The 16,500-nt window shown below is 35.9% G+C and overlaps 1 protein-coding gene across 3 annotated transcripts in view; it reads right to left on the reverse strand.

The window, feature by feature from the left end:
- HLCS (holocarboxylase synthetase) overlaps window positions 1–16,500 on the reverse strand; it is a 113,510-nt gene that overhangs the window by 90,133 nt on the left and 6,877 nt on the right. For all 3 annotated transcript variants that reach the window (XM_032448882.1, XM_015882290.2, XM_015882296.2), the window contains 2 exons: window positions 15,258–16,210; window positions 12,158–12,340 (listed from right to left, as the gene is read on the reverse strand). In XM_032448882.1, coding sequence (XP_032304773.1) covers window positions 12,158–12,340; window positions 15,258–16,210 — 1,136 coding nt within the window. The remainder of the gene's footprint in view (window positions 1–12,157; window positions 12,341–15,257; window positions 16,211–16,500) is intronic.

The following is a 16,500-nucleotide window of genomic DNA, read 5'->3' on the forward strand; positions in this document are numbered from 1 at the left end:
AGAGAGTACAACAGCATTAAAATAACAACTACTGAAGTTCATTGCAACTATGACATCCTTCCTAATCCAGGATCCTGAAAAACATGAGCATGGCATCTTTGTAAATTTGATAGGCAACTACATATTCTACAGCTATGGCTTTGAACTAAAAATTTAAAAAAAAAAAAAAAAAAAAAAAAGTTAAGCTTCATACTTTACAAATACATCATATATAGTAGTATAAAATGTTGGTATCAAATTGACTGAAGAAAGTCTTGATTATATTCAACTTATAAATTAATACATTTTTCTTACAAAATATGGAAAAAATACAGTATTCATGTGCACATACTATAGTGATTAGCTGTAAAAAATACAAACCGCTCTTACATTCACTTTTAGTTTGTGTTTTGGTTTTGTTGTTCTTTTTGAACACATAGCAGTTCTTTCATATCTAATGCTCATGTTCAAAAGAAATAAGTAACTTTTTTACCCAAAGAGAAAAGAATATCCAAATAGTAGCCAAACACACAGTACACCTGCCTATAACTATGAGATTTGTGATACTGAGGTAGCTTGTGAAACTAGCCTTAGAACCAGCCTCCCCAGACAGCAGCCATCTGAAAGCATTCCTGCAATTATCAGAGGTAAACTGGGAAGAAAAAAAAAACCCACAAACAAATAAATAAACAAAAATGCAATTTGTCATTCAAAGGTGGACATGAATCACACTTAGCCCTCGTGGGGATACGGATGAACATTTAAGATGACAAATCCTTCTCCCTTAAGCCACTCCAGGAGTGAGCTCACTTTAATCAAGTCACACACCACTAGCTCTATTCCAAGAGACCAAACTGACATGCAGAAGTTATCATACTATAGACAATGCAGTGGAAAACAGAACTCATGACTGAAATATGGTTGTTTTCTATTTTTTTTTTCAACAGCAAATTGGGAAACACTGCACTCAAGGAAATAAACAAGAAAAGTGTCAAGAAAGAAGCAGTGTAAGAGAAATGATCAATGGAAGCAAATACAAGCATTCAGAGCCATTTACAAAAATGGCACGTTATTTACTCTGATGGACTTTTGATTCCCTTGACTTGTTTCTGAGGATAACCGTCTGTTTATGTGCTTATGAATATTTATTTTCTATCACTGTTATAACAGTTGAGGGAAGACACAATCTGTCAAATAAAGCTTTCTGAAGTGAAATTCATTAACAGAAATTATAATATTCTATATTGAATACAGCTTAAGGAGACTAGTATTAATACAATGCAATGCACAGAAACAGGCTCTTGCCTTAGGACTCCACTGAATAGCACACCTGAATTCATTTTTCAGACTCTGCCCATTAAAATGTGTTATTAACCCAGGTTAGGAAATGCCATCAAAGAAGGAGGGTGGGGGAATAGGGAAGTGGATACAATAAACAAAAAACAACCTTCTGGTAAAACTTTGTACATTTATTTAAGTAGTAAATGCTTGCTGTGTATGGACTATAATACATGCTATTGGAAAGGTTTAGTGACTGCAGAGCAGTAGTGAGGTTAAGCACTTTGACAAGGTGTGAAAGCTTTTACGTGGAGTAACAATACAGGTTAATATGATTTTTCACACCGGCTGAGCAGCCTGTGAATGAAAGACGATTCCCGCTCCCAATTCACATGGTTGTATCAAGCCTTCCAGACATTGTCTGACCATGAAAATGGTAAAGCTGAAATACAGAGCCCTGTAATAATACTAAAAAGAAAAAAAAAATAGCCAAGAGTCATAGAGAAACAAAGACAAAAACTACAACTTCCTACCTAGACAACACTTCTAAAAATCAAGAATCGCAACAGAATGGAGTAAAAGCTTTAAAACACTATAAGATAGCCCTGTGCTATCTACTCAGAAGATGAACATCTAACTGACTAACTATGAACCTGTGTTGAAGACTCTTGATTAACATTCCCAAATCAGACAGTTAACAAATCAGATGGAAATAAAAAGTTTCAGGAATGATCTTGAATAATAAAATGAAAAATAAATAAATAAAGATTCAGAATAGCTCCATGAAAGCTAATGAACTCAAGCTACAGAGAAAATCTGCACACTCAGACTGTGACATCTAATGATTAATTTATCCTTGGTTAAATAGAGACAATTTGGGTCTCTGTTCCTTGAACTAAATAGACAGAGAAACAAGAGACTGAATAAAGTGATTATCATTTAATAGTTGGTAGTCTGATGTGTACTTTCAGTTTGTCTAGGTAACGTTATTGCTTAAATTAACGTTATTTGATGACCAGTGTTTTTTAAATATGCATTATAACTAGCAGCTGTGGGGAATGCTAGAATATGCAGCAACAGAAGTTGTTTTCCATGCGATTAAAACTCACTTCTTACCTCTGCCTCTTCAGCTGTTGCCCCATTCCTCTCTCTCCACCCACACAGCATTTGCTTTCTCTTTCATCCAGTATCAAAGAAGACCAAGTAGTTCTTCAGGTTTTTTCCTCTCAAAAAAATTCTTATCCTCATCAGTGAAGAGTCATGCTCCAATTTAAATGACGAAAAATTCACATCTCTACTTTTTTCAGGTCTTTTTCTCTAGTCCAGTCTCATTTTCATAATCTCTATTATATCATCCATGTACAAAGGGTTAAAGAAAGAGGACTTCATTTCTGAAACCTGAAGTTGCCAGTATGGCTACTAAAAGAAGATGTAATCATATAGAGACTCAGTACTGCACTCAGGTACAGAACTCCAGCAGTGCTGTTGATTCTTTGGTGCTGACACAGATAAAGAACAGTGACTGGTTCAAATCCTGCAAAGATATAAAATCAGGCAATTCTGCCCATAACTGTAAGAACTGCTTGATAGACGTGACTGCAGCATCTTTCAAGAGGATACTTTCACGGGCAAAAGAAAAATACATTACTGGGAAAACAAAATGTATTCTGATTTTCCTTTTTTAACTGAATTTCTTCAAATAATTGTGAAACCTTGCTTCATTACTTGTATAAATCCTCTAATTAATGCCACCACTAGAACTGCCAAGTAATTGGGTAAAATGATTTACAAATTTGTAATATTTGTAATATTTGTATTGCAACTTACTTCAAACCCTTCTTTCCTTCAAGCCTTAACTGGCATGTAATGACAGCACTGAGCCTTTCCATAAAGTCAGCCAGATAGTCACATGCTAAATTCCATTCCCACTGCACCTGGAATTTCAGGATTTCCTCAACATGGCAGAAACCTCAAATCATTTCTTATTAATCATTTCTTAAAATGAACTGTCAAAAAATGAACGCATTTGTAAGTCAACCTCTTCTTACCAACTACTGACAGAAGCCACACTTGAAATATTTTTTGCATTCTCCATATTCTCCAGTATAAACATTTGTACAGCAAACTCTGAGAATACGGGAATGTCAGCTCAATAAACTTAATTAAAAAGCTTTTTGTTGTGAATTATTCTTTTTCTCACAATAATGAACTTCTTCATAAGGTATCAACAACATTATTGAGTAGCTGAATTGTCAGAGAATTGCTGACAGTTAAAGAAATACATTCAGAAGACTTCAGTGTGATAAATACACTGTTCAAATAACAGACAGTGTTTGCAGTTTGTCTTGTTTTGACTCGTATTTCCTCTTACTTACTCAGCTTCTACCTCTAATTAAAATGCATGATCCTGTAACACCTAGCTATAGTTTGTTTTAAAGTAAATACACGAATGAAGCCCTAATTAAATTGTTAGATAACCACTATGATGATTTCCCATTGTGGAAATGTATCGTCATTTCTGAGCAACAGTAACATGATAGCATCTCACAGGACTCCAGCTGATGCCAAGCCTGTTCTCATTTTCCCAGTCTCACTTACATAAATTAGCTACAGGCCCCACCAACAGTCAGAGAATCTCAAGTTTTTTAAGTTTGGAAATACTCCACTTTTGTCAGATCTTTACCAGTGAGGTCATAGTAAATGAATCAATGCCAAATTGCCATGGATCTCCAGAGCGTTTGTCACAAGTTATGGATTCTTGCTATCTAAAATCACCCATCTGCTCAAAGGCAGATGAACTCTGACTCCAGAAGGTTTAACAGTTACAACTTACAGAGTGCTGAAACCAAATCCAAAACCAGTCACTTTAATTGAAGCCTTTGCACTAAGTTAGAATGTATGCCTGTACTAGACGCACAGCCAACATGACTATGGATTAATTTGCCACTGTGGATTTCAGCATTTTTTTACTTAGATTCTTATTGCAAACTCAAACATAAACTGAAAACAAAAAAAAATTCAGCCTTACACACTGGCTAGCACCGCTCTACACTGAATGACCTGTATTCAAGAAAGAGTATTCAGTCAAAATACTATATGCTATAATTTCAAGAGTGAGAAATTAACAAAACAGATGAAGACTTAGCTCTGAAAAGCTTTAAATATATATCACATCATTATAGTTTCAGAATAGCTTATATCTTCTACTCTATACAGTACAGAAAGTTCACACCTACAGAAGAAAATGACAGTGAAGTATTGATTTGCATATTGATTTGAATAAAGCAAGCCCTGAAACATGGCAGAATAAAATTTCAATAAATTGCACTTTGGTTAGATGTCAGCACACACCAATTTCATATCAGAGCTGGTTCTAAATAAGATTAAATGCTCCCCAGTACAAAGGCACTAGATTTTAGCTCTCACAGCAGCATTAAGAGCCTTTTCACGGATGTTGCTATAAGCTAGGTATTTTCTTTCATTTCTCCAAGCTTCTTGTGCTTTCTAAATGATCGTCCAATGTATTTACCAACTCAGTACATAGTCAAAAGTTGTTTACAAACTGTAATGCAACTGAAGTTTGTTATTCACCACTGTTCAACTTAAACAGCATTTTGCGGCTATTGCACAAGGAAAAAACACCCAAACACTTTCTTAACAAAATAAATGTAAAAGAAAGGGAATATTTGCCACATTTCTTTTTTTCCCTCCCACCAATACATGTTAAGTATTCCCTGGAGTGTAATAGCAGAAAAGTGAACGATAACTTTAGGAAGCAACCACCTGGAATTACTTGGTTCCACTTTCGGAGTCTCTCTCATCTTTCATCAAGATTTCCTAATTTCAAATGTTTTACCGTATTTTTGACACTACATATCATTGATCTTGTAACATTTACAACACAGTTTTAAAATTGAGGAAATACTATATAGGCCAGTTGCTGCAAATGCACACAGAAATTTTAATGCAAATCTAAACACAATGCACTGTGTATAAAGTCTTTTCCATCCCTTCCATATTATTGGCTTTTCAATGTGTTCTCTAAATTTAGCTAATAAGTGACCCCTAGCGGTAAGGTACCTTTCCTCACTCAAAGAGCTGTATAAAAAGCCTCCACTGCTTCCAGCTTCTTAGAGGAATAGGGATTCTTGTTGATCTTAATGCAATGCCAACACCAGGTAGGTGATCAATACTGAAGTCTCACAATGCTAGACAGTCTATTCCCTGGTGAATTCACTGAAAATACTGGCTGTACACCAGTAATTCATCAATCCAGAGATCCAAACAGAAGTATGAAGAAACACGCAAGTATGAACAAGTAATTGAGAAATAATTTAGCCTTCTGATAATTATAGAGCCAGTAGAAGCAAACTCAGCTGTCAGTAAGAGCCTCTATAACAGAGCTGGCATCTACAAAAAGCAATTTCTGTTAGATACTTAAGTTCTTTTCCCAAAAGTTACCAAAAATCCATTTATAGTTTATTAGTTTTTTTTGCACTATATGACAGGTTAAATATGTAGCATCCAAACAGAGAGCCAGGAAAGCCTAGTTTCCTGTGATTGTATCAAATAGTTTAAGCACTACACCCTTCATAATCTTTTTGTCCACAACCCCTACATGCAGTTGCTATTGTTATTTCAAATACCTCTCTTGGTTTCACCCATCATCTCCATCATCTAGGGAGATGAGCACAGGCATCAGCAAGCCTTCAAGTCATTGCTTCACCCCATAAAATGACCAACTGTATCACAGAATCACAGAATTATCAAGGTTGGAAAAGACCTAGAAGATCATCTAGTCCAACCATTACCAATACTTCCCGGCTAAATCATATTCATCAACACAACATCCAGACGTTTCTTGAACACTCCCATGGTCGATGACTCCACCAGTATAACTGTAGTTATACTTAGAGCTGGTATCATTGTACCTCATCGATCACTATGTCCCCAAGTTCCCCTATCCCACTTTCCACGTGACAGCCCCTTCCTTCCTTCACAGCAACACTCAGTCCCCCACAAGTTACTGCCTCATTAATACAGACAGGCCTGCCAGCTGGGAGGAGACAAGAATGAGGTGTGTGTTTCAGTCACAGAGAGTTACATTTGGGCAGATCCAGCAGACCTGTAAGAGGAAACTATGCAAATACAGGTACATAGAATAACAGAGATCAGATGGGAACAGAGGAAGATACACAGTGCTTACTCTACATCCATCTGTCATCTTCAAAAGCAACTTAGACATGGTCCTGGGCAACATGCTCTAAGCTGCCCTGCTTAAGCAGAAGGTTGGACCAGATGACCAACAAAAGGCCCCTTCCAACCTCAGCCATTCTGAAAAATAGGAATCTGCAGCAGCTTATTACCTCAGTCAGGGCAAAGACAGCTTTCAGATGAACAATTTTCTATATTCCTCTGTCCAGCAGACCTCTGAAGTGCCAAGACACGTAACAGTCCCTGTACATATCCTCACCACTTTAACTGCTGCTGACTGACAAATACCTATCCCCTCTTAGAAGGTCATTCCATTCAGAATGATAGAAAATCAACACATAAAGTAGGGTGTTTGATAGGTACACCTATATTTACATTGTTCATTTATGTTACAGGCTCCTTTTTTCCAGAATTACCTTCACTAAAAGATATCTACCTTCTAGCCAAAAGACAAATTGTCAATGCTTTCACATACAAGGACTTCTGGCAGTAAGGCAGAGTTCAACTAAAATGATAATAATAATACATAAGCAAAAGTAAAAAATCCAGACACAAACTATTCACCAGTGCTCATAAGATAGCTCACAACAGCATGCATTTCATTCACCAGTTTTCTCAGCTCTCAGGTTACTCCTGAACTTAAAGCAAGAAGCAAATTGCCTTTCTGGAAAAAAATCTTTCCTAAAGGCTCCTGTTTTTTGTCCCGCTGGCTAAAAGACAAGAACAATGCTCACACTTTGTGGATGATACAAAAGAACAAGTTCTCCTGTTCTGTAGATGATACACTTTTAAGCACAAAGTTATCAGATAACAAAAACGAACAGGCTTTTGAACTTTAGTGTAACTTTTTATAACTTTAACACTTTATTAAATACGAGTTTTGCAGTTGGATCTCAAGTTCTACAATAGGCACTAATACATATGGAAATATTTCAGAAAAACTGACTTAAAATGTACCCTGAAATCTATGTTCATTATAGCGCTAGCTAGGAGATCAAATTTCCCATCCTCAAAGAAAGATTTACTCAGGATAAAGTAACTTCATACTCTCTTTGCTGACATAATGGACTTGGAATTTTCAAGCAGACCTCAAAATGTAGAACTGGCCCAGTTGATTCTGCTGTGATGTACCCCAGCTATTCAAATACACAAATTCACCTTTACTGTTTATGTTTGAGCATGCTATTCTGGATCTCAAAGTGTCCTCTAAAAGCAAGTCTGAAGTGCAAGAGATTTTCATTTATACTTTTAAATTATTCTCTGTCTCCAATAAACAAAGGTTAAATCCCTCAAATTCAAACTTCAGTAAATATCTTTGTACTGCCCTGTTATTATTCCAGAAGAGCATACCATTTAAAAGATGGCTACTAGCTTAGCCTAAGCAACAAAGACTGCTTATATTTCATGATTTGGCTGCCATTCATTTGGAAGATGATGAAAAAACTGACTCAGCCAAACACAGCCTGAGTCACTCGTCAAGTCTAAGAAGCATCAGACGAGCAAATGTGTGGGAATAACAAGTTTCCTAATGGAGATAATCACTATTCTTTCAAATATCTCCCATACTTTGAGGAGTGAACTTTTTTTTCCAGTTTCCATGAAACCAAGAATATGTTGTGCTGAAACTTAGAGCAATAAAATAAAATCCTAGCCTTCATTTCTGAAAAAAAATATCCTTTATAATGCTAATGTGAAAGAGTAAATATCTGAGGGTTTCAAGGCAAAGCTGCAGAAATAATCAGATCTCTATGCTTGAAGCTACCACTGAGCATATGGGGGCCAGATAACAGGCATACAGTGATCACCATTTGTTTAAACACTTACATTTTACTTGCACTATGGTGACACAAAATTTTGTTTTTAAAGAACTACACAAGCTTACAATTTGCTTGACCGTGTTGTATCAGATCAAAGAGAGTAGAAAAGCCCTGTATTTCAATATCCATACTTGACACTAAAACAACTTCTAAGACAAACAAGTTCTGTAGATTAAACTTAACTTTTACCCAACAAGTGATCGGCCTTTCAAACACTGCCTTCATTGTTGTTGTAGCACTATATCAATAAAATGTTTTTCCCCAGCTAACTGAATTTTAAATGTCATATCGGAAGTAAACCTTACTTGCAAGTCTTAGTGTAAAAAACCCTGTGATGAAAGAGTTGCCTTGAGCGTTGCTGCTTTCCAGGCCCATTATCTTACACTGTATTTACAAGAAAGGAGACCATGAATAAAACATACAAGCTGTCATAGCAATCTTTCATCACCAATAGAAGCCAACATGAGCTGAGGATTTGACTAGCATAATTCCATATGGTAAGACATGAACCTCTAACCAGACAGACAATATCATCCATTATTCAGGTATTAGAGGAGAGGTGTTCAACCTTTTGGCTTGCCCCAGCTGCTTCGAGTTTTAAGAGGAATTGTCATGGGCCATATATAAAATGTATAATGTATATTAAAAAAAAAGAAAAAGAAAAAAGTTTTTAAAAAGAGCTTTTACTTGAATTCAAAGCCACAATAATACCAGAATTTCAATATCAAACTGTGGCCATTTTTAGAAACAGTCAAGTAAACAAAAGAAACAAAGGAAAAAAGAATAAAATTGAAAATACCTGAGATATGGGAATTACTCACAGTACTAATATTATTTGTAAAGTGCCACACATAACTTGTTCAACTTTTATTTTCCAGTTTGACATCTCAGTCTGATATTTTAACTTCCTATTGACAAGTAACATAAATATGTTGCCCCAAGAGAGGTAACACTGCGATATAACTTCCATTGTTTAGAATCAGTTATTCATCTAAGAGTAAATAACATTCAATGCTCAATTAGTACAGCCTCTAACTCACTCTGTCTCCAGCTTCACCACAGAAAAGCTGGAGATCTCTGCCTGTTTTAGAACATCAGCAGCACAAATCTAGCAGCAAAGCCTTAAGAAGCTGATACATCACTTAAAAGTTTGACCGTTCTACCTCTAACACTTTTCTCCAATGGTAAAATTATGTAATTTTCAGTGTAAATCGGGTCAAAAGTTTAAATATTTCTTCCCAAATATATGACATTCCATCTCAAAATAGATTTTTGTTTCATATGCTAAAGGCAAAAAATATTAACATCTGTCTTTCTAATTTTTTTTTTTTTTTTTGAAGAAAATTAATTTTAAATGGAGGTTGCTATGTGGTAGATAATTATATATTTGCTAATTTCTTCATATACTGATCTGTAGTTCTCCTAAGACCTCTCCTAAGAGTAGGCAGAAAGAACTACAAGTTAACAATGTTGCACTGATAATGTAATGACAGACTGTTCAGAAATTTGGGGCTGAGGAAGATATTACTCATTCAATAAAGCTGAGTAAGTTTTACCTAAAGTTCAAAGTGTAGAAGGTATTAGGTATGGTGGAAGTCATGGAGTGATAAAAAGGAAAGGGAATAGCTAGGATAAACCAAATAAACCACATAGAACAGGAAACAGATCTACTGTAAATTGAAGGGAAAAAAATAGCTAAGTCAAATAGTATGTAAAATTCAAAGAGCTAAAAACAAGGAAAAAAGGGTTTTTCTTAATGCAATAGAAAATAAAGAACAAAATCAAATATTTCTCACATATAAGCAAAATGAGCTCATAGCTTCTTAGTAGAATTAGAAAAAATCTGTCGAGGTTAGTGATTTTTACATGGAGTGGTTACAGATGCAACCTTCAGCTTGAAAAAGAAATGAATTAATGAACTGCCAGCTCTTAGAAAGGAGGAGCACCACATGTGTCATTCTTCCATTTTTGCCTAAGTATCTGCTATTGGCAGCTGCTATCAAGACATTATGAGCTTGCCTGTTCATCAGTGACTTATCATCGCATTTCTTAATACAGAAAAATGTAATAAATAAATAAATAAATCAAAAAATCACTTGTTGCCAGTGATTAACTTGGTTAATCTCTCAGGAAAGGCATATACACTCCAGTACATCCCAGAGACCCATATGGCAAATACTCTCAATAGTGACATAGAAAATAGATCAAAGTTCAAGAATAACAAAGCTTTCAAGGCAGCTCCTCAACTTCCCTTTCCGATACATCTGATATATGCTGTAAACCTATATGTTGTTTAAGTATTTCTGAAATAATAGATACATTTCACTGTATATAGAAAAATGAGAAAACTTATTTTTCTACATATGTCATGTTTAACATAAGTAACTTGTTAGAAAGCTCACCTACTGCATACTTCTTTACTTATTTTCCTGTGTTATTTCTTCATTATTAACTGTAGTTCTTACACACAAGTTGCAACTTCATCTCACACAATATCCTGGAAACATGCTATGGCCACAGTGAAAATAAAATATACTATGGAGAAACAACATTTACAAAACAATTTTGGTGTGGGATTTAGCTATATAGTATGTATATTTAAGAAAACCATTAATGGACTGCAACCTGTAATGTGCCACTAGATGGCAAGTTTGGATAAAAATTAGCTAACTTAAATGAGTTTTAATTTACTTTTTTGTCTTCCAAGCAGACACAAAACTGATTCTTTTGAGTTTACTGCAGGCAGAGAGACAAGTGCTTGTTTCAAATTTGGTCACAGACAGCTGCACTGACTGCAGCAATGATGAGAATATACGATCTGAAGAAAGGCTAGGAAGGTAAATGGGAGGGTTATGTCCTGGGAAAGTAGATTCCAGCTTATTCAAGGAATTGCTTGTTAGGATTCCTTGGAAAGAAATCACACAGGGAAGGTTACCCAGGCAATATAACTCATTTGTATAATATCTTTATGAAGAACTTTGCTATAAAACACTGTTATGCAGAAAGACCAGGCTTGATTGGTTAAACAGGGAGAATTCAATGAACTAATGTAGAAAAAGAATGTATGTAAAGTAGAAACAAGGACAGGTATTGCAATAAGCATATAAAAACATAACTCGGGTATCTACAGATGAAACTCAGGAAGTTAAATATCCTAGAGTTAATTTAGTGCCGGACAGTAGCAGTAGGAAGTATGGGTTACAATGATTTTCAACTTCAAAGAAGTTATTCAAGGAAAGCCTTGGTGCTTTTCTCCTTGATGCATGGGGAAGAATCTAGTGACAAACACTGTAGAAAAAGCTGGAGTATTCAATGCATTCTTTGCATTGGTCTTCAGAGGCAAAGCCTGCTCCTGCACATCACTGTGCACTGTCATGAAGCTGAACACTCAGATTCATAGCAGTAAATGGAATTAAGTGAAGAGAAATGACAAAGAATTGGCTTGCAGAATTATGAGTTAGTCTGGATCTGCCTGTCACACAATTTTATGTCGTGTGATCTATGTTCCCAACCCATACAGAACTTTCCACCTAGTTTTAAAGAAAAACAGTTCCCATTGCTTAAATTAGTTCCTTCCATAGCTTATCACAGATTTATGTTTGATACTCAGAAGCATATAAGTAAGCAAAACTCTTAAAATAGACAGTAAATATGCTCTCATTGTTAAATTCAAAACTACCATAAACAGGTAATAAAATAACAGAGTAGAAATTAAGCTTTTTGTTCATTCATGACAAAGCTCTTAAAAAAAAACAACAAAAAACAACAACAAACCAACCCACCACATTAACCAGCCATGTTGAAAGTGAACACTGAATTTGCCTTGTCATGTAACTGCCAGGCAATTCAAATGTAAGTAGAAGCCTTACCTCATCAGAAGAGAGAAGGTAAATAGGCGTCAACATAGGAATTTCATTTAATTCACAACTCAGGCCAAGTGATATCAAAATCTCCTTGAGAACTTCGTATCTCTTGGGATTGCTCATCTTAAGCAAATTAAAATCCTCTTCAGTTTGGATATCCATAGAATTGGTATCCAGTTCCAAATGCACCTGGTAGGATACGTGCAAAGAGAATTTAAACAATCATTTTGCTGGATTACACATTTTATACTGGCACAGAGAGATGTGCTCAACTAAAACAGCTCCATCCTGACTGTGGTTGCATAAATAGCATAACTGAAAAGTTTCTCACATATTCATCACACCTACATTTTGGATACTATCACCCTACTAACAACTAGGGAGTATCTATTCATATCTTAACATTCAGGGAACACAGTTGCTAGTATATAACAATTTTATCTAACATCTACACAATAACTCATTTCTTCTGAAGGAGAAGTTCAAACTTGTATACATTGATTAACTCAAACTACTGCAAGAGGGCATCTTAAAACCAACAGCAACATTAGTCATATTCTGGCTTGTGCAAAATCAGAATTGCATTAATATTGAATAACCTTTATCAGAGGTTGCACAAGATCAACAGAAGTCTGCCAGAACACATCCTTATTGAGTTATACACATTAAGTAGCCAAAAGTGCAGCTAAAGAAATGTCTTCAAACAGTAGATCAGAACCCCAGAAAAGGACTTTGAACATAAACAAATCTCAGGGCTTAAGCAGTTGTTTAACAGAAGAAATGAAATACCTTCAAGGCCTACTTTTATTTGGCTGTTTCAAAATGTTTAGATGCCCTTGTATACTGCTTCAGGGACACACATCTGATGAAAATCAAAAGTCACTGTGTTAATTTCTCCCATTTTGCACATTTTAATGATGTTCTTCATCTTTTATTGATGATCTATTTCACTAAAATTCTGAGAAATTTGCTGAAGGTAGCCAGGGTGGGTAGAACAAATGGACAACAAAAGAGTACAGAAAAAAGGGAAACAACAAGTCTCTGTTGCAGAATATTTAATGGCTGATGTCACTGTCAGCCTCCCGAAAGGAAAACAATGAGCTCTCTCAAATCCAAACTGAAAGTCATTTGAAATTATAAAATGACACTCTAATCCTTTTAATCTGATTTTTGAAGCTACACTGTAACATCCTTTTTTTTTTTCTTTTTTTTTTTTTTCTTTTCCTGTTGAAAACTTTTTGCAGTTTTAAGTTTTATTACAGCAGAAGATTTCATCTAAATGGCACAGCAAAGCAGGTCTTACCATGGAACTTGCAGAAATGAATAGCAATGGTATCTAACTGATTTTCCAGTCCAAGTACAGATGGATCACATGGGTAGCAAAACTTACACCAGAGTTACAAGCATGTTGCTACATATCCCAATTTCCAAAACGCTAGCAGATTTAACTTAAACTGAGGATAGTACCCTGCTTTCAGGTGGGACAGAGTTAACTTTCATCTTTGTAACTGGTACAGTGCTGTGTATGGATTTAAGATGAAAATAACACTGTTCACACACTGATGTTGGAGTTTAGTTGTTTACTAGTTGTGTAAGAATGCTTACACAGAGCCAAGGATAGCTCCTTGCACTGCTCTGCTAGCAAAGATTTGGGGTTGTACAAGCAGTTGGGAGGGGACACAGCCAGAAAGCTGACCTAAAATGGCCAAAGGGACATCCCATGGTCCCATACCACACGGTGTCATGCTGAACTACAAAGCCGGGAAGAGAAGAATAGTGGCAGCCACTGCTTGAGGAGTGGCTGGGCACTGGTTGGTGGGCGGTGAGTACTTCACTGAGCACCACTTTCTCTGTACGATCTTTCACCATCATTATTTTCCCTTCCTTTTCTGTTCTATTTAACTCCCTTATCTCAAATTGCAAGTTTAAATTATTTTTTTTTTTTCCCCTGAATCTCTAACTCTTTACTTCTAAGATGCAGAATGTTAGTTAAGAGTTCAAATCCTGAAGGAAGACTCTGGGAAAGAAAAAGAAAAAATACAAGTGTTTTCAGCTGACCAGACCTCTCCATTCCTCCCCAAAATTATAAGCATATGTTACTGACTGCAAATATACTCATCAACTTTTAGAAAGCAAAAAAGGTTCATTTAAAATTTCAAGTTGTTTCAATTTTGATTGTATATGGAAGAAATACAACCTAAATGAATAAAGGTGTGAGGAGGTTGTTTTGGTTTTGCTTTTTTAAACTACAGATCAGCAAGGCCAACATCCATCTGGATATTATCTTTACCCAGAACACTACTGAAGAAAGCATTAAACTGTTTAGTTCATTCACAGTGCTGGTACACAAATAGGGTTAGGCAAACAATACCAGAAAAACAGCACAAACAGATCTAAATCAACAGTGGCATTTCAGCACTGTCAGAGACTAATCTTTATTATAGCTACTTGTTCATGCAAGAAATTGTATGGCAGTTTTTTATACACACAGTACACAACAATAGTCTGGGACTTTTCTCATGTACTTTTTTCAAAGCGATCTGGCTACCTTATTCTTAGAACTCAAAAGGAAAATTCTTTAAAGTTCCTTGCATGTGTTATTATATTTCCTCTTCTGACTCTCTTTTTCATCATATTTCGTATATTTGTACCTAAGTTTTTATTTTGCCTGCCTAGGCTTTTACCCAGAGTTCATCAATTACTCTGCTTTTCCTGCTCCCATTTCCCAAAGTCTGCAAAGTGCAGTTTTAACATGGTTAAAGCACTAGAAATTGGTAGCTCTGCCTTTGAAGAGGCTTTCTTACTATGCATATGTCATTTCCTCTACCATCCACAGCAACCGTGCATGACTGACACATGCATGGCTACATAGTGAAAACAAGAACCTGGAACAGCAGTGACATTTTTCTCCCATTCTTTAGGTTTCCTGAGGATAAAGTGAATACCATTCTGTATTCAGAGCCCTTGTACATTCACTAAGACATATATCCATATTTGCCCCTTGACAAACATTCCAAAGAGCATGCCAGGTAAACAAATGAACTTTTTTAGAACACAACAACACTGTGTACCAACGAGCATATTAATGCTTTTGCATACACACTACCTGAGAAAGAATGGCTTCTCCTCCATTGTCTCCATAAGGCAGATGAACAATAACTATATCTTTATCAGCATTATTTAAGTAACTCAATGGCTTCGCTTTGCTGCTCCCTTCCTCCATTGCTACCTCAAACATACAGCCACTGATCAAAAGATTTAACTTCATTTCAGTTCTGTCCATTTTAGAGACCACTAATTCATGAACAGTCCTCTTCAGTTTGTCTTTCGTCTTTATTTGTACACCACCAAATGTAAAAGAGGAAGATAACCCTAGAATCTTTCCACCTTTAGATAAAAACTTCATGAACTGTTTTTGGTTCTTCTCAGAAATAGGCCTTCCTGTGGCAATGATCAACAGCAGTGAATTATCAATCCATGGTGCTTTCAAAACTTGTTCCTCATGCAACTGGTAGATGGTGTAGCTATCTGTATCAACACATTCCTGAATGATTGATTTTACTTGCTCAAAGTCCACTTTTGCAGATCCAGACCCAACATAAATCAATATATTAGGGGGCTTTCCAGCAAGGTTAACTCTCTTTATTCCTGCTGTTAGACAATCACCATTCTCTTCCAGTTTGCTACTACAATCATCGGGAAGTTCTGGAATGTCTTCCACAGAGGCAAATCTGACTGATTCAATAGTGCTGTTTTCAAGTTGCAGACATTCATGACAGCTGGAAAGATGCAAGTGATGATGTTCTCCAAAGCCTGTCTCTTTGTCAGATAGGCTGCTGGATTCATCTTCATTTTTTTTCCCTAGCTTAGGTTGTTCTTCTTTTGTGTCTGAATCATCTTGTCCTGCAGACTCAGCTACTCCTCTTAATTGTGTTTTAACAGTAGTCCCAAAAGTATCGGGAGTTGTTTCATCCATCTGTGTAATGCTGACACTCTTCTGTTTCATAGACGGTGTCACCTGCTTTAACTCCTCCAGAGTAGTTTCTTGTAAATGGACAGCTGGAAGAGTTAAAGAATTAGGAGTTACAAAAATTGTATTAGAAGATCTATGATGAATATCACTATATCAGCAGAATCAAGGCTTAATTTCAGAGGCTCTAGAATACTACAAATGTTATCTGTTTGACACATCAAAACCACTCCCTTGAATAGAATAAACTTATACTCTTAAAATAAGTCATTGACTATAATGACTATTTGTTTCAAGAAAGTCTGACTGACAGTGTAACACTTGTTATTTACAATGAAGATTAAAAAAAACCCACTAACATTCATTAGCAGTGCACAAA

Source organism: Coturnix japonica, chromosome 1, assembly GCF_001577835.2.
Source record: "Coturnix japonica isolate 7356 chromosome 1, Coturnix japonica 2.1, whole genome shotgun sequence".
Classification (NCBI taxonomy): domain Eukaryota; kingdom Metazoa; phylum Chordata; class Aves; order Galliformes; family Phasianidae; genus Coturnix; species Coturnix japonica.